The sequence below is a fragment of the Gasterosteus aculeatus genome, chromosome 9, assembly GCF_964276395.1.
Source record: "Gasterosteus aculeatus chromosome 9, fGasAcu3.hap1.1, whole genome shotgun sequence".
In the NCBI taxonomy this organism is placed as follows: domain Eukaryota; kingdom Metazoa; phylum Chordata; class Actinopteri; order Perciformes; family Gasterosteidae; genus Gasterosteus; species Gasterosteus aculeatus.
This window is the reverse complement of record NC_135696.1, coordinates 15714609-15742535: the sequence shown is the minus strand read 5'-3', so window position 1 is coordinate 15742535 and position 27927 is coordinate 15714609. Positions and strand designations below refer to the sequence as shown.

Genomic DNA, 27927 nt, shown 5'->3' with positions numbered 1-27927 from the left:
TTTGGAGATATTAGCCATTTTGAATATGACAGTATATTTATTATTACATTAGAACCTTTTTTCTGATTTTTTTTCTAAAGCTCTTTTATGACCATGTAAAGGTTTACATTTAGAAAATGTCCAGGTCAGGTCAGTGGCAAAAAATATGTATCGTCATTTTGAGTTTTCTCATCAATTGTAATTGTTCTTTTGTTTCACAAGGAGGAGTCATGCAGAAAATATTGTCAAATCCAATCCAACATTACAGAAATGTTGTATAAAATAATTCTGATACATTACAATGACAATCCAGCAAAATTTTCCAAAAAGGTTCCAAATAATCATACCATCCTTCCTGATTGCATTCTTTGACAAGTTGCACCTTTCTAGCATAGTGTAGCACGTACGTCCATGTGTCGCTGCACTCAGCTGTCAGTGCTGCTGACCACGTGGGCAGTGAGGCGATCAGCTGACTCCGTCGGAGGAGGAAGAGGGGTGAAGATGGAAGGGAACAGGGACGAGGCTGAAAAATGTATAAATATAGCGACGAAAGCTCTACAAGCCGGAGATAAAGAGAAAGCGTCCAAGTATCTAATCAAGGCAGAGAAGCTGTATCCAACGGACAGAGCCAAAGGTAAGGCGGCAGGTGACTAACCGGTCACGGCTAACCTAGCGATGGAATAACCACACTGGAAATGACCTAGCTTAGCTAGCTTAGCTTACGTTTTTTAACGGCACTCACGTCTGAGTCTCACAGCTGGTCGCCTGTTGACTATTGTACAAGACAGATTTACATGACTAGTTAATGTTATTTGAGATTAAGCGGTAATAATAAAACCGGAAATAAAGCAACACGCCCGAGTTAGCGTTAGCTAACTAAGTTGTGGGCCTAGCATTATCTTAGCTAAACTAGCTAGCACGTCGCTAGCGAGTAGTCTCATTGGATTTGCATTGTAACGTTAAGTGCTGACGTTACTTCTCGCAGCTATCGGCGGAGCCACGCAAAGCAATACACGGCACCGAAACGTGTAACGTTAACGTCAACCCGCCCACCGGCGGATTCACGGTTTCACCGGTTTACCGTTCACGCTAGCTGTCATTCATCGTGACATCTTACACGACTAGCTAGCTGCCATTTACAGCGAGTGTGTTAGCTGCCATTTCACGGTGCCTTTTACGCAAGTGCACGCTGGCCTGACCTACGCTATTGTTGTGTAGCTAAATAGGCCGTGGGGGTTCGTAGGGCAGCAGCCTGGAGAGGGACGCAGTCACGGCTACGACTTCATGCCGGCCGACCCACTGCCAATCCCTTAATTGAATGATTGCCCAGTGAATATAGGTTAGGCTCATCCGGGTCACCGGGCCGTCTGTGAGGTGACCGCAAACCGGTTAGACAGCGGAAGGACGGGAGGGACAAGCGTGATCTGCGGTTGCGACGTCAGCTTTAAAAGGCTCTTTTCTATACAGGTGTGTGTGTGTGTGTGTGTGTGTGTGTGTGTGTGTGTGTGTGTGTGTGTGGTAATGACAGTTCTCGAGCTGTCAAAAGGCGAAATGTCTCTTCACGGCACACACGTGGACAGGACACAGATTTTGTTGTTCAGGGGAGCAAATCCCACCCATCCGTTTTCTGTTGTTTTAGCAGAGTGTCAAAGAACGTAGTGGCTTTTGTGCTGCACGAAGGGAATGAATGAAGAGGCCGCAGGGGATGAGACCAGGGAGTGCGTTCTCCTGATGCTGCAATCCGAGACATATGCCACATACAGGATTGGCAGAAGTAGGCACTTGATGCCTCACGTTGAAGAGAGAAGGTTGTAAGAAGCTGTCAATGTGATGATGTATCCCAACACTGCACCAAGAGGGGTGTATTTGGTGAAATGAATAGATTATGATTGATCAGTGTGGGTACATTTGTTTTTTTGCCCCCACAAAAACATATAATTCAGCATAAGAAAAGCATCTTGAGTAATCCGCAGAGAAACATTAACTATGACTTTGTCAACATGCTAACTAGTGTAGGGTGCAAACGGCTGTTTATGTTTCGCGTGACAGCACAATGACGAATAATCCATTCATAAACAAAAAAGGAACATTAGAATAGTTAAAAGCTTTTGAGAGAGAGGGATGATTAGGCTGCTCTGCTAATGGCTGTGCTCCCTCTGAATATGTATTTATGCATCAATGACCATGTTGTCTTCATTGAAAACATACTTGACCCGTGAGTGCTTTTCACTCAGGACGTAGTTTGCGGCGCTCGAGCTGGGAATAATGGGTTTCTGAATGCAGTTGTGGAATTCTGAGTGAAAAGACACTGCAAATGGCATAAATGAGTAAATATCAATTCTGAAATCTCCAAAAAGTTGAATCATGATTATGAAACATTGTGATTAAAGTACAGCAAACACGTTAATAACTTGTATTCTTTATAGATTGGGAACACCTCATCCCTACCTGCCTTTAGAGCAGAGTTTATTGATCATTGATGAGTTGGTTTTGGTCAGGTGGACATGTTCGAAAAGGATGCTTTTTTTTACCTTTTCATGTTTGCGTTTTTTCTTCACTTTGCAGCAAGACTAGTGTGGGGATTTAATCTGCTTATGAAGGAGCTGCTGCCATGACACTGTAATGCCAGGTTTTATCCAAAGTCATCTTAATGTCCTATATCATGTTGGAATGCACGCTCATAATGCACAATGTCATCCCTGTAACACACAACACTGTACTTATTAAATAATAAACTAAATGAAATACGTTTAAAGTTTATCAAGTACAAAAAGAATGACCAGTTCTTATTCAACTTTAGTTGCTTCAGTATGCACCAGGTGATCCACTGAAGATCCTCAAGCCCAACAGGTGCCCGGGCCCGGTCCACAATGTTGACTTTCAGTAGGACTCGACCTCTTGGTTTGGATGTTCTTGCACGTCATGTCGTACCCGTCCACATACTTACAAGCTTCTCCAGTCTCTGATTGAAGCCAGTGCCTCATTGTACTGGACCAAATCTGACTTGTGGTTTCTGCCGAGTGAAGTGACGCCTTGAGGACTAATCTTCAAACTAAGAGCTATTAAAAGGTCTCATTGGACATGTTTCCAACTGGACAGTTGACCATTTGCATGTGTGCTGTGTTTCTAACTACTTGAGAAACTTGACATTTTATGTAACTAATACTGAACACGTATATAAAAATACTATTGACCGTGTTGTGTTTTGAATCTTGATACCGAATCTGGAGTGCTTGGACACTCATAACGAAGGAAATAGTTTGTCACTCAATAACCTTCAGCATCTACTCCTCCTTTAGCTCTGTTGGACGCGTTAACGAAGAACGGGAGCTCTGCGGGTAACGGTGCATACCGTCGACGGGCAGCCGACAGCACCGGTGCACAGCCGGGCGGGGAAGGCCAAGAGTCTGGGGGAGGCGACTCGACTAAAGGCTTCACCAAAGACCAGGTCGAAGGAGTGCAGAGGTGAGAACTTTGGGATTCGCTGGGTCCTCCCTTTCATGGTGTAGTTCTTTGCAGACTGATTGGTACTGTAATCCGTCTTGCTCCTATTTTGGTGCTTCTCTACAATTTGGCCCAGTGACGGCAGCACTGTTTCCATCACACTCGATTAGCCCTCAGACGTGTGGCTGCAGCAGGACACCGTAGTCTCTAGCTGCAGTGTTGTGTGAACACACGGCTAACTGTCATGGGAACATGGGAGCCAGAGACGGGCAAGTCGACTCATTTTGTCCGCCGCTGATGGCCTCAGTGAAATCCTAGAAAGGTGCACATGGCAACTGGAGTGCGTTCAGAGGATAAACATGCTGCTTGTCGCTCTGTAATCCGACCAGTGTGTTGTGCTCATACATATGTAATCGTTCTATTCCCTAGTGTTTTTATGCAACATCCTTTGGGGAAGCGTCAGTTCTATTGCATCATGTCTTTTAAGAAAAATAGTTTACCATAAAACTGTTTCCCATGTGACCTCATTAGTGACCGTTCTCTAGTCAGGATTCAGTGGCGGTAACTTAAATCAAGATTATATGATCAAATCATTAACAATTAATATAATTCTGTTATTTTTTTACAGCAAATTGTAATCATAAACTGACGAAATGATAAATGGTATATTTTTTGTACACATGTTAAGAAGTTATGTCTGTTGTATGCGTGACTATTTGAACAGAATATGTCAATCAGCGTATTTGTTCTATATGTAGATTTTTGTTTGCTTTTTTGCGATCAAGATGATATAAAATATTGTAACATTGACCTCAACCCTAGGCCAGAGTATATGCTGCTCTGTTTTGACAAATAAAGTATACATGTTTGACCTTCACAAGGTGACAGCAAAATAAGTTGTACCGATAAAGTTGAGCTTTAAAGAACATTGTTCTCCTCTGCCTCGGTTGGACTGGTCAAGAAGATCCACTGAATTGTTTTCAGCTGCTGCACGTTCTGTCCCTTTCTTCCAGAATCAAGCGGTGTAAGGACTACTACGAAGTGCTGGGTGTCAGTAAAGAAGTCAATGAGGATGAGCTAAAGAAAGCCTACAGGAAACTAGCGCTCAAGTTCCACCCGGACAAAAATCATGCACCTGGAGCAACAGAGGCCTTTAAAAGTAAATCTTTGCAATTTACGGATGTACTTTTAAATGCGGCTCACGTGTGATGTAAAAATACTGCATGTGATGCAAACGATGAATCTCCGAGCATTGTATTATAAGTTCAGAGTGTATCTATGATTTAGTGATTCCCGCCACGCGGCGGTGAAAATGGTGACTGTTGAGCTGGTGGCTAGAAAGTAGCGACGCTAACCGGACTAACAGTGCAGACATCACAACGTCTGAAATGATAGATTTTCAAAAGGTCCTCCTCTCCCTGATGCATCAATTGTGTTCCTCTTCCAGAGATTGGTAATTCATATGCAGTGCTGAGCAACCCAGAAAAAAGACGGCAGTATGACCTGACGGGCGGAGAGGAGCCGAGCAGCCCGGGACACTCGCATGGAGGAGGAGGAGGTGGAGGCTTTGACTTCCACAGGGGCTTCGAGGCCGACATCACTCCCGAAGACCTCTTCAATATGTTCTTTGGAGGTGGCTTCCCTTCCTGTAAGTGATTCAATAACATTTACACGCCACTTGTATGGGATTGGTGTTTATTTTTATTCTACCCCATACATTACTTTTTACCTTTTTTGTGGGCTTTTATTATGCTGCAAAATGGGGCTACAACTGCATTTTGTTGTGTAATCCTGTTGTACAAAAACAATGAGACACCTTGATCCTTTAATGTAGGACAGCAGGAACATACGGTATGGAATGCTGATCTTCGAGCTGCAAATGGTGACAGTCCATATTCTCTGCATCTGACCTTAGTCATTCAATTTGTCTGCAGCAACCACGCACACCTTCACCAACAGCAGAACAAGCTATAGCAATCAGACGGACAACCGACAGGAGAGAACTGAAGAAAGGGGAGATGTATGTACATATCGTATTTTGAATTAAACATTTTATTTGCTAAAGTACATTATGATAAGAAATGGTGTGTGTGCGTGTGTGTGCGTGTGTGTGCGTGTGTGTGCGTGTGTGTGTGTGTGTGTGTGTGTGTGTGTGTGAGAAAATGTGATACTTACTGAACAGCGTTTGCTTCCAGGGGGGTTTCTCGATGTTCATCCAGCTCGTGCCCATCGTGGTCCTGATTTTGGTGTCAATACTGAGCCAGATGATGGTTTCCCCTCCACCCTACAGCCTCTACTCTAGACCGTACGTACACACACGTACACAAGCCTTTTCTGTTTTTTATTTATAAAGACTTGCGTGTGGCCACACATTTGGTCTTATTCGCTTTCCATCAGTAAAACTGATTGCAACATGTAGTGTCATAACATTTCACAAATAGAAAATATTTGCCTTTAACATGTACTATACTGTTGTCACAGTTAAGCTGATCCTATAAAACGCCTTCAAGGTGCAACATGTGTGGGGAACAAATGCTTTTCAGTATTTTGACAACAACTTGTTACTTCTGTCTCCTCCAGGTCCACGGGTCAGACTGTAAAACGGCAGACAGAAAACCTGCATGTGGACTACTACGTCTCAAGAGATTTCAAGTCGGAATTTAAGGGCTCGGCGCTGCACCAGATTGAGAAAAATGTGGAGGACGATTATGTATCTAATGTCAGAAATAACTGTTGGAAGGAGAGACAGACGAGTGAGTAACCAATACACCCGCAGGAACTAGCCTACTGATTTCAGTAGTTCAAAGTTTGTGCTTTGCACTTCTTAATCCTGCACTACCACGTTTTGTCTTTATTTGTAATCACTGACGTTGTTTTTGTGCTCGTCTCCTTCAGAAACAGACCTGCTGTACGCTGCTAAGGTGTACAGGGACGACAGAATGCGCAAGAAGGCAGAACTAATGACCATGGACAACTGCAGGGAGCTGGACAGACTAAATAACCTATTCAGAGGAGGATGAGGTGGATGCTTTCAGGTCGTGTAAATGTAAATGAATAGATGTGTAAGTAATGTTTTTTTTTAAGAAAGAGTCTTTACACTAGAAGCAAAAAGCCACTTAAATAACATAGTTCTATTGTTAAAGTTTTAAAAATGTCCCTCTCCTCATAACCTTTCATCAGCCACCTTCCTCACTCCAGCCTGACCGCGGGAACCGCCTTGTTAGACACCACACACACACACACGCTGTAGAAAGCCGACCGCAGACCCGTTTCTTCTTTCTTTTTTTTACTCTTCTTTTCTCGTATTTTCCTGGGAAAAAGAAGATGGACATGGACACTTGATTGTAAAGGCATGTGCTTTGAGTCGTGAGAACCTAAACAAATCACAGCTTTTGGCATCATCTGCTTGACATGCGTATAATCTGAGAGACTTTGTTTGGAGGTGCTGTCCTCTAGCCAAATTAATTTCGTGAAGAACACGAACAAATGAAGAAAAGAAAATAACACAGCTGCTTCTAGCTTGCCACTCGGCCCCGAGTGCGGGTGAAGATCAGTGGATTGTGAAGAGATACCTGTGATTTTGCTACTAGAGAACATTTTATGTCGGCATCTTCAAAATGTGAAGTTGGTTTGGACTAACTTGGAAGGACATTGAAACTGTTATTCATAAATGGTGGGACATTTTCATTTTTGAATGTTTAAATTTTATGCAGTTATTTAAGAAACTATAGAAGAAAGTGTTTTTCTTCGATGCTCGCCTAATCATTTAAATAAAGTAAAATTATTACCAATGACTAGATGTATATGTGTCTTTGATTCAAATGATAAATTCACCAAAAGTATAAAAAAGACACTTCCTCATTTACATCTGGTGTTATATAGTTATGCAGATCATTTTATTTGCCAAAGTCAGTTCTGAGATTCGTGCTTCTACATCAGGGGTGAATGGAAATTGTGAAACACTTATTATTTTGTATAGTCTTGAGTAACGAGATATGAGTGACTCGTTGCAAAGCAGTGGAATGCAACACAAATAAAATGCATGATTATTAAGTGTATTTTTTTTAGCTACATAGAGAATATACTGGAAACCCCTATTTGTGTCCCTTTTGGTTTAACAATTAATTATTTTACTATTCTATAGTCTTGTGAAAGACGAACAGTAGAAATATATTCAACATGCATTATAAATATTTTCATAGTGATTCATTATTGGGGAATGTACGTAACATAAATTGCCCTATTTATTACAATAACTATTTGAAACAAGCTGTCAAATGAGTTGTGTGAAAAGCACATGTAGAACACACAGGTAGCTCAACTTTTTTTGCACTGATATACAATGAACTAATGACTAAAATACACTTTGAAATGTAAATCAGTATAGAACTGAACAATTGAAGAAATCTCCCTGAAGTCAACATACAGGGACCATCACATGCATCGAGGCCATAATGAGGACCCATCATATATGTAGCCTACATGGGAGACTTTAATGGATCATTAGCTCGTTGAGATGTTGCTGCTACATTTTTACTTCAGCAGCGGGACTATGAATATAATGGATGCTGGATACTGCAACGGAATACACTACTGATTTTGCTATGGTGGCTGACACAATTTTAAAAACGGCTGAAATACATTTTAAATACAGTTTTCACCAATGAAATCACCGTTTTCCATCAAATACTAATATCTCCTTTAATGACGTGGCGACGGGCGACATCATTTTTATTGGCATAAAACCAGTCACGTGGTAGCGTCAAACCCGGAAGCGACACCGACAGCTGAGGCGGTTGGTCTCTCTTACCTGCCAGGTGCCCGTGAGAGTTTGGAACAACCAGAAGCGAAACCTAAGATGTTAACGGGAATATTTTTGTTTCTTTTAGACGAATAAACCAGCCTCGATCCAACGAACGTGCCGCGAAACGCTGTTTTCTTAGCGGACGATGCGCCGCCGCGGCCACGTCTGTGTTTTGCTCCTGAGCTTGTACTGTTGTGGAAGTGTGTCCGCTTGCGAAGGAGAGCCAGAGACTCCGGACTGGAGGATGACTCTGAAAACGATCCGTAACGGAATACACAAGATCGACACGTACCTGAACGCAGCGCTGGACCTGTTCGGCGGCGATGACGGGTTGTGTCATTATAAGTGTGGTGATGGTAAGATTTCTTCTTCTGTCATTAAATGTCAATGTGAGCGACTGAGCAAAGAAACTTTTTTTTACTAATATTTGCTGTTTTTCATGTAGGATTGCCAGGGCTGTATATTACATGCATGCATCCAGCATTATTCAAACCTGTACTTTCCCCCCCAAAAAGAGAAAGAAGTACAGATAATTAGTAGGGACAATAAGTTTACGCAACACTGAAGATGCGCACTGTGGCCGCTGGGTGCTGCAGAGTAAGCCAGTCCATTGTGGTGTCCTGATTTGGTTTTATCTCTGACGGCAAGATAATCGGCAGAACAAAAAAACATCTGCGACCTTTGCTCCTCTCTCGCAGGTTACAAGCCGGCGCCTCGTCCCGGATACAAGAAACCCCCCCCGAACGGATGCGGCTCCCCGCTGTTTGGATTCCAGGTAGTCTGACACAGTTTGGGAGGTTCCCTACAATGTTTGGGAAAAGAAAAGTCGGTCACCGTGTTAGTCCTGGAGTAAAGAGCAACTCAAAACTGCAATATTCTTTCTGTCCATATTCAGGAGGGTATATAAAATGACAAAGAAAGAAAAATGTGACGTGATACATCAAGACAGCGGTATTGTAAGCAATAATAAAAAACATAGACATTTGTTCCAATGTTTCCAGAATACCTTGCATCACTCCATGCAGGCTCAGTTGAGGCCTTGATGATTACGTTCACAGATTAATTTAATCAAAATTTGTGGAGTCATGTGCTTGAGACAGCATGAAATGTGAGCACATCACGAGTCACAAACCGTATTGCCTGTTGCTTAATATTTTAGCTTTTTTAGTTATGTGAATGTTTTTATATCCCAAACGAATCATGTTGGTGTTGGAAATAAACAGGAATCTGCAGTGAAAGACATGCCAAACGCAACCTTTTAATAACCAAATTTCAGGCGTTCTAGTTGTGTTCTAGACTCATTAAAAAAAAAAAAAAAATCAATATGTAATTGGATTTCCTACCTATCAAATATGGATTATGTGGTATGGTTCAAACATCCAGCATCGCTCAGGCTTAAATAAATGGGAAACAAATAACATTTGTTTTATTTTACTCATTTTTTTAGCAATGGTTATGTGATGGTTGTTTTTCATTTTCAGTGCTACTTTGAAAGTTCACTTGACTCATTGTATTGTGTATATAATTATTTCTTGTTTTACCAACCAATCACTGAACTATCAGCACGTCTTTTGAATCATGGGTAATGCATTCCTTCTACTGCCTGGTGGCAATTTCAAAACACATTATAAACAGACATCTTTTTTTTTTTTTGCAGTTTGACATTGGCATCCCATCCATGACCAAATGTTGTAACCAACATGACCGCTGCTACGACACCTGCGGCAGCGAGAAGCACGACTGCGATGAGCAGTTCCAGGACTGTCTGGAGACCATCTGCAGGAATGTGCAAAGAACTCTGGGATTGGCCCAAAGTGTCCAAGGTAAGGGGCGGAGCCAACTGACACTTCTGATTTCTAGATTTTGTGCACAGTTCACTTGCACTCTTAGTTGACTTGAAGATGCTGCAGACATGTTGCACCAGGGAGGGTGTATGTGATGATTATTGTAAGCTCTTTTCTAGCTCCTGCAGGCATTCTGTATGCGGGCGCGCCCACATTTAATAGAGCAGTTAGCATTATTAGTAACGGCTGTGACTAGTTCTGCTTAACTATGCCAAGTAAAAATAGTATATAATATGATTTGATGTAGAACAGGTGCACCAGAAAAAGTGTTTTACCTAAAAGTGCTGAAATACGGTGAATCGTTTACATGAAATGTTGAGACGAAGCAATGATTCCGTGCTGTAGGATAAAAAGAGTTACAGAGCTGGTGCAGGTTAAGTAATGTGTACAAACAATTGTAGAACACCGTTTGTCCAGCAGAGGGTAAGGTGGTACTTCTTCAGCACACTGTGAACCTTGACTCATAACTACAACATTACGCTCACCCTCGAATTCATCAACAACATTCGTCATGAAAATGCCTCAATATTTAGGATTAAAGGCCTATCAAATCCATCTTGCTACCGTTCTCTGTGCTGCGTGGATTTTTTCTTTAGGTTAGCTTCACCGGCTCAATTACCATAGTGGCCGACCCTGAGGTTTAGTTACCTCCCTTTCTGAAACAGACAATCCAGAGTTTCCCCTCATCTCAGGGTTTCACTAAACCCGCTTCTTGAATCGGACCCCTGTTGTCCTCCGTCTTGTATTCAGCTAATGTTCTTCTATTCGTTTTGTTTTCTGTCCTTGGCAGCTTGCGAGTCGGCAGTGACTCTGCTGTTTGACGCGGTTATGCACATGGGATGTAAGCCGTACCTGGACAGCCAGAGGGAGTCTTGCGTGTGTCAGTATGAAGTGAAGAAGGAACTGTGACATCGACCGCAGGATCAAGACTGTGGGACGGACAACACTGATGGAAGGATGCAAGCAACAATATAGTATCTTTCAGATTTGCTCAGGGATAAAGCTTCTTTGGCCTGCACTGACTTGTGTCCATCGCCTCCCTATATTGGAGTTTTGAAATGTAGACATTCATAAGGTGAAGCAAATGTGAACATAACTAGTGAATATTTAATATCTATGAAGTTAATTATTTATATTTGGTTTACAAGGTGTAATGTTTTTGTCATTTAATGGACTGAAAGCCGGTTGGCCAGTTTCTCTGGTTCTTAGATGCTTGGGTAGCAACCAAGACTTTATTTTATAGGTTAGTAAATTCTTCATAGTTCCCAAATTATTAGACCTGTAAAGTCATCTCATCTCATCGTCAACCACTTATCCAAGCTTGGGTGTAATGTTACCTGTAATAAACACCAAATGTATTTAGCAAAACTTTCAATACATTATTTGATGTATAAAACTGTTAAAAAAATGTTCCACTAGAAAACCGTAAAAAGATTTATATCATATGATGGTGGATGCACCAGTGCACTCAAACAATGATAAAGTGATAACACTGTGGATTAAACATGTCATAAATAATATATATATATATATATATATATATATATATATATATATATATAATAAAGAAACTTTTATGTATAATTCTGCGTGTCAGTTTTTGTCATAGAAATGATTGTAGAAACATTGTTTCTTTTAATCAGCAGAGCAAAGCTTACAAACAAAAATCTGTGACTCGCAATGTGGCGAACACGGAAGCGCCGGACGTTCATCTTTGACTGACACGCGTGCGAGCCAATCGCGTTCCGGTCGTCGCTCTCGGCCAATGACGTGTAAGGGAGGAGGGGCCACACCGAGCCCCATCGGTGTTACTTTAACGAAGAAACTCATTTTTTGACGGTGTGAGAAGAAGTCAAGGCGGTCGGTGACCATGTCCGACACGACAGGAGACGGACGTGGAGGTAACACATTCATGACACGTTTGCCATTATGACTAAAAAGTAAAATGTGGACTTTAATCCATCGGCTGTTCGATGTAAAACGCCTCCGCGTTTGATTGAAGCTCGCTTTACTACTTTGTATGTTCCGTCAGTTTGTTGTCTTCGTGTCGGGACTTGATCGCTGTTTCTCTCCTCAGGAAGAGTTGCTTCACCCAACAAAGCAGCGACGGACAGGGCAGGTGAGTCCCTGTTTACACACCTTCTGTTTATCTTCTGCAACGTTCCTACACCATCAAATACGTTTTTTAAATCTTTTTTTTTGTCTGAAGCAAAAGTGAAACGATCAAGGTTTTATTTGCCAGTACATTTTATTAGGGAGAGTTTAAACATCAACTACAACTTGGTTAATTATTACCATCTTTTATTGATACAGGAGATAACGTCCCCCATATATCCTGTCAAAATGTACAACTTTATCTGGCATATAAAAGTATTGCAAGTATGAGCCGCTGGCACATAAAGGCTTCCCTGCATATCTGTCGGGTGGGGCAGGTGCGCCTTATGGCTTGTGTTCTCTTGGCAGCCCTTTGGCATCTTTCACTGCCACCTGTCAGCCAGCTATTGGAGGTCATGAGGACTCTGAGCTGATGAAACAATGGCTGCTTGACCCCCAAAACCAGCAGCAGCGCTGCAATTCATGCACTTGTAGTTGTGCTGCTTAACAAAGGAGCCTGAAAAGCTCCTCTGTGTTTTTTTGTGCCATTTTTGCAGTGCAATGTCATGCAGTTATTACGTTAAACTCTACGTTGTAGTGCGGATATTAATGTGTGTGTTGTGTTTTATAGCATGCACGGAGAACCTAACCGAGACGGATGCCCTCATCCGAAGGTAAACAGTCTGCGTGTTTGTTTAAGTCGTCAGCTGCAAATTCACACCAGCACTAACAAGCACATTTTTGTCAACATGAAACAGCTCTTTGGACCCTGCAGAGGAGTATAAGATGGACAACAAAAGGCGAGGCCTCGCCCTCATCTTTAACCAGGAGCGCTTCTTCTGGCGTCTGGGTTTAAACGACCGGCACGGCACCAACGCCGACCGCCACAACCTGGAGAGAAGGTTAAACGCACACAAGAAATGTCGCGTTCTCCGGGCGGGTTTGCTCGAGAACTTGTCTGTGCGTGTTCATGGACTGTGAGCCTCTTCTTTCAGACTGAGCAACCTGAACTTTGAAGTGCGGGCGTACGACAACTTCAAACAGGAGGAGGTTTTAAATAAGATCAACGAAGGTGAGCCGCGCCCCGATCACTCCTGACGCCCGCATGACAGCGAAATGTCAACACTGCTGCTGCTCCCTTGTTGTGATTGTTGTATGCAAATTTCACATCATTACGTATATCTTACGGCATGTTTGCTTCATGAGCAGCTGGTTTAACAAATACACCCAATGTCCCACCAGCCGCCGAGGAAAACCATTCGGACTCTGACTGCTTCTTGCTCGTCTTCCTGAGCCACGGCGAGAACGACCAGGTCTACACCTACGACGGCAAGATCAGCGTCCAGGACATCACGTCGCTGTTCAAAGGAGACAAGTGCAAGAGCCTCGTAGGGAAGCCCAAGATCTTCATATTACAGGTGCGTGCTTTTTACGAAAAACCCGGTCGAATCCATCAACACCCCCGTTTTAGCCGTCAATCCGAGGTCGTGTGACGGGGACGGCGGCGTATTTCACCAGGCGTGCCGCGGAGACAAGCACGACGACCCGGTGACCGCGTGCGACGCTGTGGACAGCGAGCTGAAGACCAATGAGGTGGTGGTGGACGCCAGCGTTCTGCACACCCTCCCTGCCGGGGCCGACTTCATCATGTGCTACTCTGTGGCCGAAGGTGAGGCTCCCCGCAATGGTTACAACTCGTAACCACTCGTTCTTTTGCTGCGTGATGGGGAAGATTCACACCTCATCCCTTGCTCGGGAACTAGAATTGGTTACTAAGGGCGTACGTTCAGAGCTCGGTGCACTTTACAAATCTGCAGAATTTAGAAGAAACGGTTTGCAAAGGACGCTGAGATCTGGGACACGGTTGATGCTTCCGCCGTTTGGAAAATAGGTTAAAATGTGGTAATGTTATTATTGTTTTGATGTAGTAATTGCATGAGTTAGATACTACTGCAGATATGCTGTCAACATACCGCTTTGTGCCATGTCTGTATACACTTTCCTCAATAACAAAAGCGATAGTTATGCGTTATGTTTACTGATAACAAATAGTGAGTCAGTGGTTTCATTTAATGTCGTTTCAGAAAAACCTACCAAGTTTTAACTTCACTAGATCCGTTTATGTTTCAGCCAGCTGACGAAACGTTTGCCTGGTTTAAAATTGAGTTGTATCAATTCAATCAATGTCAGATTAATCATTTTGTCAGTTAAATAAATGCACCAGACGCACACCAAGGCAACTGCAGACGTCTCGCTGCCATCACTCATGAGGTTCTGTTGTCTACTTTGCAACTCTGTTCTGGGTCTTGATCTTCTCTTTCTATATGCTGCACATGTGTGCTGAAGATTTCCAACAATTTCTTCTTTTTCTGCTTGTGTTTTGATATTTTGTGCTCACAGGGCCTCACTGTCCTTTTGTCCTCTTTGCTGATTTAGTGACCAACTGTCATGTCTTATGTTATTCGTTAAGGCTACTATTCCCACCGAGAGACCATCAACGGGTCCTGGTATATCCAGGATCTGTGTGAACTGCTCCAGAGGTACGGAGACTCCCACGAGTTCACAGAAGTACTGACGCTGGTCAACCGGAAGGTGTCGATGAGGAGCGTCGGGAACAGTAGCGACCGGAGTGCTATTGGGAAGAAGCAAGTGCCTTGCTTTGCCTCCATGCTCACCAAGAAACTTTACTTCCGACCAAAACAGTAACAGCTTGAGACCTCAGTCATAAGACGAGCTGGTTTTACATCAATACCTGGCCAATAGAATTCATCTCATGAATACTGATTAACACATGCATTGAGAAATCGAATTGGCAGCCGTATTTTACCGTGGAATTAGTGATCGATAAAATAACAGGAACAATTTCAATTCACATGCACTGAAACAAATGGCTATCCCTGGCTTTAGGCCATTCAAAGTTGAGATTTTTTAATTAATCATGTTAAGATTCTTCTGAAGAAAGCAGATTTATTGGGTGGGCCAAACCCTAAACTGGTCTATAAAAAGTTTGAGGGGGTTTTGCATTGGCATGAAAGGGAATCCAGAAGTATGTGGAGGAGAAATCCAGTTACATCTGGTCCCTAGTTGAAATTTAAATATGTAGTGACAATTCTAATGCGATTAACTCAACATCCCTGCAGCTTTCAAAAAGTTAAGAGTAATCAATAAGATCTAGCATCATTCTATTACTTCTCTGATCGCTAGTTTGGTCCAATGTGAAGATTCCCTTCAGTGTACAAGTTTTTTTTATTTGGAGAATTTTATTTTTTAGACTGTGATATATGGTCTGGTTGTATTGGATTGCATTATGTTTGAACGTTTTCCTGTTATTTTGTCCAACCCAGATCAGCAAAAAATGTTTGCACTCAAGAAATTGATTTTTAGCTGCAGGATTATTAATGGACCACAGTGTTCTTTTCCTCAGCCTTTTGCTTTCTTTAATCAAATCTACATTAGCGTGGTACCACACAAACTTTTTGCCGCCTCCTCCCACTGTTGACTCTTGTTTCCTAAAGCAGAGAAAGCACTTTTCTCAGGAAGCTGGAAATGTCAGCGGCGTTTTCTTGAACCTAACGTCAGTTGCAGGAATGTCTTCAAGCCAGATTAATAGTTACCAATTTACTGTATCTTGCGAGGCTGGTGACATAACCGCATGACTCATAGGTTAGGATTTTGTTCACATCAGGGTTTAATACTTTGTGTCTCTATAAGCACCAATGGACAATCAGCCATCACTCACATCCAGGCACCACATAAACATGCTGTTTGTCTCGCTCCATCAAAAAAGGGAATTCATGTTTGTCCTTTTGTGTTGTAGCAGTTAAAACTGATCCATTTAATAATGCATATTTGCACCCGGCATGGCAACAATCACCTGTGTGCAAAGTACCTCAGGGAGAAGAGGCGTTTTTAAAGCTGCACAGTAGACCTGAAACACTTGGGTCACGTGACCTTAGACTCAGGAAAGACCAAGTTGCCAGCATTCATTGAGCCTGTATGTTTGTGGTTTTACTCTTGTGATTCTGTCGTGACTTTTGCTACTGTTTTGCTCTGCATTGAGTGAAAACCTTTTATAAAACTAAGTTGTGGCAAATAGCGTATTCTATGGTATCTTTATTTCGCCCGTGTCCATTAAAAGAACATAAAAAGGTTTTATTCATCTTCTAGCAGTGAGTACAACTACAAGACAGATCAGGCAGACAGGAGATTCTCACAGTGTTTGAGAGTACTTTGTTTTTATTAGTCGTTTGTGTTTGTATTTTTCTCAAAGATATAATCAAGACTGTAAAAAAAAAAAGACAGAATGACATGGACAGAAAGGCACCATTATCAAAATAAAGCAGTAAATGAGTTTATAATAAACGTAAAATACTGTTTACGTGTATGGAACGTTCACGGCTTTGGCTGGATCGGTTCCAGTGGAAGCTGAAATTCAGTCGGATATCTCAGACGTCTCAGATCTTCCTCCACCTGCGCCACAGAAAACAGTCACACAGATCACGTGTCACTAATGACTAATTCAGCGGGACTGCCACAGGGCGCTTATACTTCCTGGAAACGATGCATACATGAGTTTCCCCAATGGTCCCACCTGTACTTAGTGTTAACACGTGAATATGCAAAACTATGACTACTAACATATGGAAAATTACAAAAAGGTAAAAATTAGCGTTTTCTGTGAAAGAATTCACTTCTATTTTTATCATAGGCTTTAGGTTAATAAAAGTCTCAAATTTCTGCTCCTGCATTTTAGCACGTGTGCAATTTACCCGTTCTGCTTACATCTTTAAGTGTCCAGAATGTGTTAGTAAAGTAGATTATGACATTAAAGTTTCTGCTTCTGTAGCGAGGAGTGAAACAAATCAACCAACCTCTGCCATTTCATCCCTTAGTTCATTGTATTTTTCAACGTTGAATTCGTTCCTGCTGGCCGCCTTGTAAAAGTAACGCAGGAACTGACGGTCTTTAGCGTCTGGGTATAAATAATCCTGAGGGAAAGAGATCGGCCATGTTAGTGGGATAGAAAGAATACACATCTATACACACACACACAAGCATGATTTAGTACACCAGATGTTAAAGGAATAGAGTTGGTGAAAATATTTATATCACTGCCATAAATATGAATATATAACTAGGCCTTTAGCAGAAAGACTGGAAACTGGTTCCCTTTGTAGACAAGAATTCGTGGTGTTACGGTCTGCCGTTAGATACCAAACAATGGATGTATAAAGACAACTGGATACAGCGTTGGGGGCGGGGCCTGTTCATACCTATACAAGCTGTTCCGTAGCACATGACAAAACTGTAAAGGTAAAGAATTACCCAAATCTTCCACATCCATGAACCCATTGAGCAGGCGCTCCCAAGCTCGATTCATGAATGAGGGGAGGCAAGTCAATTTTAAAAAGCAATGATGTCAAGTTCTATTCCAGCGTCTGGCGGACCTCGTCACCTTCAGACGGAACCAGGCTTCTTGGTTTCAGTCTAGATGCCAAGTTAACTGCCGGTGGTTGTAGTTTCCAATTTAACAACTGGGCATAAACGTCATGCTGATGGTATCATTGAATTGGGAAAAAAAAAGTTGATTCTCTTTTGACGCTTTGAGACTTGCCTGTTTGGTAAGGACATAATAGGAGAAGACTCCGATGCTGGTGGCGTAGGTGATGAAGTAAGTGACCGGCTCCATGACGTCCCATGAATAGACCCACCACGTGAGCCACGCCAGAGCGCCACCCTGCACAGATAACAAGGCCATGCCGGTCCACACGACCCTGGAGCTGTGGAAATCCGCTTTGTTGGACAGCTGGGCCTTCATCTGTAGTGGTCGGGCACAGATATGGATGAGTTACCAGGCAACAAAACCAACAGGAGAGAGATGTAATGTGTTGTAAGGGAAGAAACGGATGTCGAGGCACGTCGACTACCTTCTCCAGAGGGTGCAGCTCCTGCTTGAGGTTGTCCAGTCTCTCCAGCAGCTGTCTCTCTTTCAGCAAATGGTGTTCGGGGAGGTGGAGCGCCGTGTGCAGCAGATGCACAACGTGCTTCATGTCCTGAAACTCCGCGGCCTGCTCACCGGCCAGCGCTGCAGGAGACGGCACTAAAAAAGGTGGATGAGGATGAGAAAGTGACTTGAGCCGTGCCGAGAGTGAAAGACCACTGCTGTGTAAATGTGAACACGGCAGCACGGAGACCGATCACGACCGGTGAGAAATGTGTCGTACCCTTTTCAGGAGCGCAGACATTATAAACCGCATCATTGACGATGAGCTGGAAGTCTTTGTCCAAAAGGGAGTCTATCAGCGTGGTGTTTGCTATCGGCTCTCCGTCTGTCAGAAGAGGACAACTGCTCAGGACTTTTATTGCAATCACAAAACTTTTTATTCTCATAGATCAGCGTGTCTAACAGGACACCCAAATAGGCTAAAAAAAAAAAAAATAAAAAAAAAAAAGGAAAATAATGTATATTCTAAACACATCACACTCCATACGAATCATGAGAGCCTCCCAACTGGGGTCCGGAGATCACAGGGGGAAATTGAGAAGGCTTCAAGGAAAAAGGCTGTGAACTAGTGCCCTACATAAGCCTCATAAAAATCAGCAATAATCAAATCAATAATTCACAGCCCACACAAAGTTACTCAACACTGCTAACTCAAATGTCTTCTTAAAAGGAAAGAGACACATGGGAGTAATAAAGCTGGCGCCAATGTTGTAGAATATAGTATCCCTGTGCCTCAGTTGAAACATGCCCTATCCCCTGAAATGACACATAATCTATTTCAAGGCCCTTTTCAGCAGTACAATGTGCCTGCATGTCAAACTCTTAATGTTCTTTAAACTGTGTAAAATGTTTGCATTATTGTGGAAAAACTGGCTTCTTTAACCTCGTAAAGTGAAAGTTAATGTCAGTGGAGGAATGACAATGATTTATGCAAACTGTAAACTGTGTCAAACCAGTCCACTGAAACCACTGACAACAAAGAACCTGTCGAACCACAGAAAATTATTAAGCTCTACTGACTAAACCCGTAAGAATGTGATCGGGCTGGTACATAACTGAGGTAAAACACAAGTCCCACCCTTGGAGGATATTGAAGTTAAGGCTCCGGGGTCTTCTCTGTGCAGGTCTGCGATCAGGTCTCCGACACTCATCAGCATGGGCCGGAGGAAGAACAGACACTTCTCTTTCCTGGAGGGCAACGGGACCTCCAGAACCAAACGGCCATACTTGTACCTCAGAGACACGTCTGCAACATGTTGAGGGGGAAATCATTTCTTTACATCACAGATCATCACGTCAAGCGTGTATTTTTTTACACAGCAGGAGAGGGTGTAGTAGGTGGATATTACCACTGGGGGGCGCAAGTGTACTGTAGAAATGAGAATATCCAAGTAGAGATGGCCTCTTTTGAGCCTGAAAAAGAAAATAAGAAAATAAATGAATGGTGTTAAAACATAACAGAGATAGAACAAAAACATCATTAATAACTTTTTCAGATTTGTTCTCAGTTCTTTGAGCAGAGACAAATCTGAACAAGCTGCCCCAGTAAACTGACATTAAAGAACAAGTCGATCCAGAGCGTCCCGACTTGAAGGATCTGACAAATCTACTGACTGGAGAGTAAAAAAAATTTTTTTTTAAATCAATGAAAGAATTTCTTGACTCTCCTTTGCTAAATGGTGTGCAATCCATCTGACGAGTCCATAGTATGGATTCCGCTGTTTACGGCAGCTCCTCTTCATTAGAGCCCACTTATAAAATGCCAGTACTCTCTAACTGCTTCTGATAAGAGGGCCCCAATAGAATAAAGCTCATTATTCTAGTCAGCAGAAGAACTTCTCTGCACCAGACATTTCAGGGTTGTGGTCTAACATGCAAACACTCAATCATTAAGGCCTCTGGGAGGAGTTACAAAGCAGCTATTTAAGAACCAAGCTATAGACCATTGTCTGAATACCTCCATAAAATCAAACCAAGCTATATAGAATTCATAGCAATTAAACGTTCAGATTATTAGAGCTTCCTGGTGCTGAAACACTTTGGCCGTCTACACCCCGACAACAGATTCCTTTACAGCGCCAGATGGTCTGGCTGACATAGGGATGTGGCAGCGACCCTCCTTCGCCCCGTTGTCCTCCAGCTGGGAATCCGTTGGATCGATATCACATTGAAAGAGGAGAAAGGGAACCGTCCATTCTCATGGATCAGGCCTCGAGGCGCAGTGGTTGAGTGGAGCCTAGACAGGCCAGAGGTCCCTCACACTCCACTGGTTAGGAGGCGGGACTCGGAACAGGAAAAACAATAACGCTGTGGCGTTTGTGCGAAGGGGGGGGGGATCTGAAGCATGAAGACAACAACCCATGCTGGACGCTGGTTAACGAGGCCAGCAGGATTACATGCTTATTCCAGAGTGTTTGTTAGCCCGATAATGATCTTGTGGACGACATGGTTTTATAAATGCTCTGTCCCCATAAAGGGGAAGAGTGAAACTAAGTGATCCCAATGGGACACAATCTAAGCGGTTCAGCTAGTGTGAAGTCTCCAAATGTCATTGTACAACTGAAAGCTACACCTACGCATCAGCACACCAGCTCCCAATGAAAAAAAACTTATTTTTATATGAATACTTTCTGAATGACTGTTTTAAATGGGGATGACCACAGCAGCATACACACGCATACAATATTTCTCTAGGTGTAGTTTTGTATTTTGATACAGTTAATGTTCTGCAAAATCAACCAATTAATAGTTTATGGGAAGTTTCCGGTTCCCAGATTTGATCTAAGATCTAATTAAATATCTGACTGGCCGGATCACATTGATGCATAAATCACCAGAAAGCCAAACCCATGAGGCTATAAATCAGTCCCGCTTATCAATTTGCCACATCGGCCTTATGTGGCTGCCCAACCCGGGGTCTTTCATAAAATGTGTTTTCAGACATTTTTACAGATGCCTTCCTTTTCTTCTCAAGTACTATCAAACTGAAACAGAAGGCGTCTCTCTCTGTCCTCGGCCAACGAGTTCTCCCTCGGTGGGTGTGTTGATGAGGAGCCAAGGAAGCGCAGTGTCGAGTGTCAAATGGTCTGGATCTTAGATTCAGAAGAAAGATGCAACCAGCAATTCCCTGTGGGCATCTTGCTCTCACTGCAGCCATAACGCCTCATTCAACACAGTGGTGCAGGTGCTGACCGCCAGAATAAAATGCCTATTCATCGTCACCCTTGTTAACAAACACTTCACACGTCAAACTTGTTTCCCTTTTGCGCTCTTGCATCTAAAACACTGGATCTTACTGTGTGTGTATTTGTGATCATTAACAGTCAATTCAATGGCCGACTGAGCGCAGGCAGTTTGCGTGCACACGTACCAATCCCATTCTAAGTCAACAGAACGTGACCACTCTGGCAAAACACTGCAGCTGAGAACCATGTGATGAACAGTGGGCCGCTTCCAAAGCCATGCTGCTGGCCCTGTGTACTCTCTGCAGCACCCTGCATGGCCAATGCTTTGCTCGCCTACGGATCAGTTTACAAAGCACAACAAAGTCATTAAACAACAGTATGGGATGTATATTTATAGCACGGATGACCCCTTGAGGAAATGTATTTGTCAGACTACAGACAGACAGACAGACTACTGAAAAGCAGTAGACATGCTCCCCGTCCTCTTTACAGCAAACGGAAAGTGCTACAAAGTGGATGTTCTTATAGGGACAATTTGCAAACAGCAAATCTTTGCTGCTGTTTTCAGCCCCTTTATTCATTCATCATTTTCTACTGCCAATTCACTGACATAAGTCTCCAGCGGAGGTACAGACACAGACTACGAAGTGTTGACAGTAATTACACAACTTGTCTCCCTGTGAATTTAAAATAAAATGAGCACATACGCATCTTTTTTGCTTTGTACGCAGATTAGTCTTTAGACAAGTAGAATGTGTAGAGGACTGTGATTACAAGCACTAAAATAAGAAGCGTCAGCAGTTGTCCCTGGAAAAGGTCCAACCTCTATGACTCTTTCTAATGGGTGTAAACCCAGTGCAACCAGACACACCCAGAGATGTTTAAACACATACAAAGGATGTGACAGACTGCAGGTTAAGGACTTTATGCAAACACAAGTAGTAGGCGACCACACCCGTCCCACGTCACAGGACACAAATACAGCCTGCTGAAAGGATTAGCCGGTTCCCCGACATTTGTTTGCTTATCAAAACCAAACACGCTACCCAATCGTGCAGCTAATCAATAGCCGTTTGTACACTGTCCTTTGCACATTTTGAGGTCAATTTGGTGCTGCATGGAACAACCCGGCACACCTGCTAATCATTTGAGAACATTTACTCCCACGGTTCTTTGTGGGAACAATCAGCCAAAGATTTATTTACCCCTTGAGCTGTAGGTTTCTTATTTATGCCCCACCAACAGGGAGAGGGGAGCCAAGGAAGACGAACCGTCATCTCCCTCCTCCGCAGTGAAGCATTTCGGTGCTTCTGCACAAGCAGAGTCATCATCCCTGCAGTCCCCCAGCCGGTCACTCCATTGTGAACGCTGTCACAAATGCTGTGCTGTATCCAGACATCTCCTCCCACTCTCATTAAGGGAAAGGACCGTGACTTTTCCCCGGGCGGGCGCGCGCGCACACGCGCACACGCACACACACACACACACACACACACACACACACACACACACACACACACACACTTCTATCCGCAGGCATTACTTTAAGAGGGTAATGAACAGCCTTGAAGGCAGGGGGGGGGGGGGGGGGGGGGGGAGGCTATGAAGAAGATAAATGGATTTGCCCCTGATGCCAGAGGAACAGCACCACTGTACCATGAAAGTAGTGATTTGCATTGAAGCATTTGTCTTCAGCGATCCAGCAATGGGTTCAGAAATGGGGGGAGGAAATGCAAGGTGATGCAGAGGACTGCAGTACGACGGCAGGAAGGTACTGGCGAGGGAGGCTGTACAGGGCTTTAACAATAAGAATAAAAAAACAGCAAAACTCTGTAAGAATATGTAAAGAAATATATATTTGAGGGGATAGTAAAAACAAAAGGACAAAAACATGAAAACCATAACTAAATTAAATTATTGTTGCAAAATATAATAAAAAAAAAAAAAGGTGCAAAATGAGTTGAATCATATTTTCCCCTCTGGTCATGAATGGATGAGTCATGCATCATCACAATTTCAAGCAAGGACAAGGAGTGCACTCACATGGATTACTAATTGGTTGGATAGCAAACAACCATAAAGAGGGGAACATGAACGCAGAATGATATCACCAAATCCAGCAGGATAATCTGACTTGGTCTGCAAGAGAGCAATGACCTGGGAGAAGATTTATTTTCCAGTTAGACAACGAGCCCAAACAGGCAGCAAAAGCTCCACCGAAATGATTGAAGAACAACAAGGAGAATGTTCTGGGATGAAGACAAAGCCCACACTTTAATGTAGTCAAGAATTTGTGGCTGCACTAAAAAGCGGTTCATGCCAGATTCCCGAGTAACCCGACGGAGCTTGAACTTTGAATGGAAGAATGGAGACAAATTGCAGTGTGTCCAAATGTGCCAGCTATCGACACAGACTCAGTGCTGTGGTGGCAGGCAGAGGTGCATCTATGAAACACCGAGCTGAAGGGGATGAATATTTATGCATTTATTTACTTACCTTATATCTCATTTTACATTTAGTAAAGATCTGTTCTTTAGTCGATTTGCTCTTCTGTGCAAATTCTTGTTGAAAAAGCCATATAAAATATTACCACAATTTCACATATAAAAGGCAACAAATGCTAAATAAATATACATCCACAGGAAACGCATTCAACTTTCTGATATAATAACACTGTATTTACACGTGGCATCTTAAGAGTCAAGGGAAGCTATTCTGCACTTTCCAGAGGAGACGGGCTTGTCTGTAGCTTTTACAGTCCATGAGACGGTGAAGCTTGATTTATGCTTTCCGCGTCCGCATGAGTGACATCCCATGAGGAACGGCTCGTGGATGGTTTGCGGCAGCGTTCGCTGGACAGATGGAGCTGGGCAACGGAGAACTGAGGATTTTGGTGACCTTTTACCATTTTTTCCCCATTAGAAATGTGATGATGTGCTTACACTATGAGCACATATACAATAATTGAGGGATCAAAAAAAATGCCAGATCGAAAAAATATTTCCCTCATGCCATGAATGTGATCAACCGCTGTGTTCTTCTCACACGGTGAGCAGCAGCTCCAGACAAGATGTATCTGAAAACCTTCCAACTGGTTCTGCATAAAATAGACCCTGACCTAAAATGAACATGCATTTTCCTTTATAGGAAATTAATTTAGTTAATAGAACGATGGCAGACATGAAATAAGGGGTGCAGGGGGATGTTACAATTACAGCGTATGCTTTCTTTACCCACATTACATTACATGTCATTTAGCTGATGCTAACCAAAGCGACTTGCGAAAAGTGCATTCAACCATAAGGATACAAACTCAGGAGCAAGAAACAAAAAAATGAAATTTCCTCAAATAAGCCAATTTATAATTTGCTATAGATAAGTGGCATTAGTCTGTTAGTGGAGGTAGAGTCTGAAGAGGTGTCTTTAGTTTGTGGCGGAAGATGTGAAGGCTCTCTGTGGTCCTGATGTCATCAGAGAGCTCACATCACATATTATTGGAGTAAAACGCTTATTTCAACAGTAATTCTCTCACTACAGCTCTGTTGGGGGCTTTTCCAAGCCTGACTGACATTACCAGTCTTGTCACTGAGAAAGTGTCAGGTTTGCTCAAATGAAATCATTTTTCCATTATAACGGCATCCAGACTATGAAATATGCAAGACACTAGATGGACTGTGTTACTTGTTTAAAGTTGTCTTGTCGTTTTGGGGTTTACGTTTTTTGTGGTATGTAGATATGTTTGTCTTTATACCAGGCATACAGGTCATTCATATTTCAGCACTAAATATATCTGAATGTATCAGAGAGGGAGGGAGGATTACACATTGCTGCAGTGTTCCACCTGCATGCTTAGAAGGGAGTCGCAGATTGGGGAAAGAAGTCACTGAAGTGATCAAACCTGTGTGCATCCAATCAAAGGTAAAGTATGTTCTGTCTGATACTCTGCTGCTGCCGGGCACCAAACACATCCACCAGTCACAAACCGCCCACTACAAAAACAGGAATATTAACATCACATGAGGTTGTCTGCCTTGATTCTCCAAGTTGTAATGCTTTTCTGAGGGCACAAGAAATATGAAAGCAGATGAGATGCCTCATTTTAGTGTCTTGACTACGGTGTCACGAGAGCCGCCGCGTTAGCACCCGAAAGCACGTGTTTGACACTCAGCAAGCACCTGCTCATTCAAGGAGATCCATTTGAAGCTGCTTATGCAACATGTCTGGTAACAGCGGTACCTTTGATTTCACCGGCTAATGCGGCTTCCCGAGATCATCCACTATGAAACTACTGTATTGCTCTGTAGCTTCCCAAAACTGGTTTGGTATTCAGCCGTATTTATAGATCCGAACAGGTGTTGTACCTGCCTTAAAAAAAGAAAAAAGCAGTTATGCAGCCCTTCCTCTATAATAAGAGAAAAAACACTCTTTAACTTGATTTTGTCCAATATTTAAATGCAACAACGGGGGCTTTGACAAGTATCATACGTTTTTGTGTGTCCATGCTCCGTTGGTCTTTTCCCTTGGAGGTCCAAATTGGGTTTGTTGGAGCAAGACTGTACTGACCGTACGCCATTTGAAAAGGGGAAACTGCTGCTGCGATTACACATAAGATGCAGTCCAAAAATAGAAATCATCTTAGTCATACTTGCATTCAAGAGTGACTCATAGCCTCTCGCCCATCGAACAGAAATGACCAAATCCTCTTCATTCCCTCAAACGTTCACTCAGTATGGAGACATTCTTGGCATTTAGCAGCACCGTTTGCCCCGTTCGTCCTTCCCATGATCGGCTTGCTCACGACTTAGCTGACCTCTGCAGATTTTTTTGCAATGGATGATAAAATGGCTGACTTAATTAAGATTTTACCGGCCAACCTCAACAGTTCATTAATAACACAAGTAAGAGGAACCACACCACACACGGAAACCTCTTGGTGATGCCATGTGGGGGGCGGGGGGGGTCATTTTCTACAGCACGACTCTTACAAACTGGGCATTTATTGTTTCATACATGCAGACGTTCACACTGCATCTTTGACAACGGCTTCGGAAATGATGACCTGTGTCGAAAAATAAATGCACAGGTTACATGTGCTTGAGTTGTGCATTAGGGTCCCTCATGTTAAGAAGACATGGACCTTTAAGCCGAGCACACCGTCGGCTGCAGAGCCCCCATGAGAGGTGTCTCTCTGCCTTGTGAAGGACCAAGCAAGTCTCCACTTAAAGTTTGGACATTCATATCCAGCAGCCTAATCATGGTCTCTTTCTCCTTTAACAGCTTCCTCGGAGGAGTGATTGAATGAATGAATGGGCACTGTTTTATGAGCAGGTACTGTAATGGCCATTGCTGCACACTTTGATTTGACGTGCCGCAGCCCCAGTGGGGGGAAGATAATGCACATGAATAATTGACGTTACTTCACGTAGAGATAGATAACGACAGACAGATAGACAGACAAGGGCAGACACTGAGAGTTGTCCTTCCTACACCTCCATTCGAGCTAATGTGAAGACGTATGACGTTCAAGCGCAAGTACTCCAACGTGTTCCTTTTTTTTGTTAGGTTTCACGTCCAGTGTTACAGAAAACGCTTAACTCCCCAAAAAACAGCTCGTCATTGAACGTCGCATTTGAATAACTGACGTTAGCTCGTCAGGTGGAGACTAATACAACGTTACCAAAGTACGGCAGGAGACCGCGGTGTAACGATGGCAAATGGACGTTAGTTTAAGGACTCGTTTTACCTGGTGAAGAAAGGCAAGCGGGCGGCTGGTTTTGAGACCGCGGCGGAGAGGCTGAATACTTCCCGAAAGTCTCGCCGTAACTTTACCGACCATCCGAACCGAAGCCATCTTCAGCCGTTGACCGCGTCAATTAGCTGTGCCGACGGGGCATACCGGTCACCGACACTCCCGCAACGTGAGCCTCGCTTTCCCGGTGTCCCGGCTGTGAAACGGCTCGTTGTCGGTGTACAAATAAAAAAAAATAATAATAATCATGAACCGGATGAGACGACAGCTGCGGGACGGTGGGAGGAACAGCCCCGCCTGAGCTGCATTCCGTTTCCTCCCAACAGCACGTTACGTTACGTAAAGCTACGTGACCGAACCTAACGTGACGTTAGGTAACGTAACGTTACCGAACGTATCGTTACGTTACGCAAAGGTCAAACCCTTTGCTTTTTTTTGTCTTCCTCGTTGGTCTGTTTAACACCGAGCGGCCAGCAGGGAGCAGCTCAACGTCTCCCCGAGTGAGTTGACATATGCATCCACCCTCGACACCACCCCAATGACAGCGTGGTGCTGCTAACACGCTGTAGTTATGAGGTTTATCTAAACCAACAAGGGTGGAGAAACAACCTCCACCCTCATAGGAGAGGTCAAATGTCGAGTGACGTGTACAAGCAAACCACTTTTTGTTGTTGAGTTCTTCAATGGACACGATATGCGCCTTCTTGTTTTACCTTCCATCAAGGTACTAATTAAATTAATTAATGAATTTTCATAGAGACAAAAACATGTTTAGGCGTTTTTCCTGAGATGTAATGTTATATCTGCTTGAATTTGCTTACACT

The 27927-nt window shown here is 43.1% G+C and overlaps 4 protein-coding genes across 8 annotated transcripts; 3 read left to right on the top strand and 1 right to left on the bottom strand.

Annotated features, from left to right (window-relative positions):
- Positions 1-346: 346 nt before the first annotated feature.
- dnajb14 (DnaJ heat shock protein family (Hsp40) member B14) lies at positions 347-7217 on the top strand. Of its 4 annotated transcripts, XM_078109088.1 has the most exons (11): positions 446-613; positions 1622-1787; positions 2545-2598; positions 2780-2862; positions 3279-3444; positions 4437-4582; positions 4871-5071; positions 5358-5443; positions 5619-5728; positions 6004-6176; positions 6319-7217. In XM_078109088.1, exons 4-11 carry the CDS (start codon positions 2850-2852, stop codon positions 6441-6443), a joined length of 1020 nt encoding a protein of 339 aa, XP_077965214.1. In that variant the 5' UTR covers positions 446-613; positions 1622-1787; positions 2545-2598; positions 2780-2849; the 3' UTR covers positions 6444-7217. The 4 variants fall into 4 exon arrangements, with proteins under 4 accessions (XP_077965213.1, XP_040042022.2, XP_077965214.1 ...); XM_078109089.1 differs by lacking the exons at positions 1622-1787; positions 2545-2598 and having other exon boundaries at positions 451-613; positions 6319-6485; positions 6604-7217; XM_078109087.1 differs by lacking the exons at positions 1622-1787; positions 2545-2598; positions 2780-2862 and having other exon boundaries at positions 347-613; positions 6319-6485; positions 6604-7217.
- Positions 7218-8131: 914 nt separating this feature from the next.
- Positions 8132-11655, top strand: pla2g12a (phospholipase A2, group XIIA). Its single transcript, XM_040186093.2, has 4 exons — positions 8132-8583; positions 8926-9002; positions 9885-10050; positions 10862-11655. The coding sequence occupies exons 1-4, from the start codon at positions 8373-8375 to the stop codon at positions 10978-10980; spliced, it is 573 nt and encodes a 190-aa protein (XP_040042027.2). The 5' UTR covers positions 8132-8372; the 3' UTR covers positions 10981-11655.
- LOC120824926 (caspase-6) lies at positions 11615-16258 on the top strand. Its single transcript, XM_040186091.2, has 8 exons — positions 11615-11972; positions 12149-12190; positions 12797-12839; positions 12924-13067; positions 13161-13237; positions 13408-13583; positions 13684-13834; positions 14636-16258. The coding sequence occupies exons 1-8, from the start codon at positions 11942-11944 to the stop codon at positions 14869-14871; spliced, it is 900 nt and encodes a 299-aa protein (XP_040042025.2). The 5' UTR covers positions 11615-11941; the 3' UTR covers positions 14872-16258.
- A 125-nt stretch (positions 16259-16383) lies between these two features.
- LOC120824925 (calcium uniporter regulatory subunit MCUb, mitochondrial) lies at positions 16384-27692 on the bottom strand. Of its 2 annotated transcripts, none has more exons than XM_040186090.2 (8): positions 27098-27692; positions 19519-19582; positions 19248-19415; positions 18390-18494; positions 18093-18265; positions 17780-17983; positions 17037-17153; positions 16384-16635 (listed from the first exon to the last, which is right to left on the bottom strand). In XM_040186090.2, the coding sequence occupies exons 1-8, from the start codon at positions 27203-27205 to the stop codon at positions 16558-16560; spliced, it is 1017 nt and encodes a 338-aa protein (XP_040042024.2). In that variant the 5' UTR covers positions 27206-27692; the 3' UTR covers positions 16384-16557. The 2 variants fall into 2 exon arrangements, with proteins under 2 accessions (XP_040042024.2, XP_040042023.1); XM_040186089.2 differs by lacking the exon at positions 27098-27692 and adding an exon at positions 22560-22760.
- Between the last annotated feature and the right edge of the window lie 235 nt (positions 27693-27927).

Coding starts and splice junctions, on each gene's coding strand:
- LOC120824926 (XM_040186091.2), top strand. CDS start 11,942: ATGTCCGACACGACAGGAGACGGACGTGGAG. Junction 12,191..12,796: donor AGCAGCGACGGACAGGGCAG/GTGAGTCCCTGT, acceptor TGTGTTTTATAG/CATGCACGGAGAACCTAACC. Junction 13,238..13,407: donor TTTAAATAAGATCAACGAAG/GTGAGCCGCGCC, acceptor ATGTCCCACCAG/CCGCCGAGGAAAACCATTCG.
- pla2g12a (XM_040186093.2), top strand. CDS start 8,373: ATGCGCCGCCGCGGCCACGTCTGTGTTTTGCTCCTGAGCTTGTACTGT. Junction 8,584..8,925: donor TCATTATAAGTGTGGTGATG/GTAAGATTTCTT, acceptor CCTCTCTCGCAG/GTTACAAGCCGGCGCCTCGT. Junction 10,051..10,861: donor ATTGGCCCAAAGTGTCCAAG/GTAAGGGGCGGA, acceptor TGTCCTTGGCAG/CTTGCGAGTCGGCAGTGACT.
- LOC120824925 (XM_040186089.2), bottom strand. CDS start 22,685: ATGATGACTCTGCTTGTGCAGAAGCACCGAAATGCTTCACTGCGGAGG. Junction 18,495..19,247: donor AACTTCAATATCCTCCAAGG/GTGGGACTTGTG, acceptor CTCTTCTGACAG/ACGGAGAGCCGATAGCAAAC. Junction 18,266..18,389: donor TGTCTGCGCTCCTGAAAAGG/GTACGACACATT, acceptor CACCTTTTTTAG/TGCCGTCTCCTGCAGCGCTG.
- dnajb14 (XM_078109087.1), top strand. CDS start 391: ATGTGTCGCTGCACTCAGCTGTCAGTGCTGCTGACCACGTGGGCAGTG. Junction 614..3,278: donor TCCAACGGACAGAGCCAAAG/GTAAGGCGGCAG, acceptor CTCCTCCTTTAG/CTCTGTTGGACGCGTTAACG. Junction 6,177..6,318: donor TTGGAAGGAGAGACAGACGA/GTGAGTAACCAA, acceptor CGTCTCCTTCAG/AAACAGACCTGCTGTACGCT.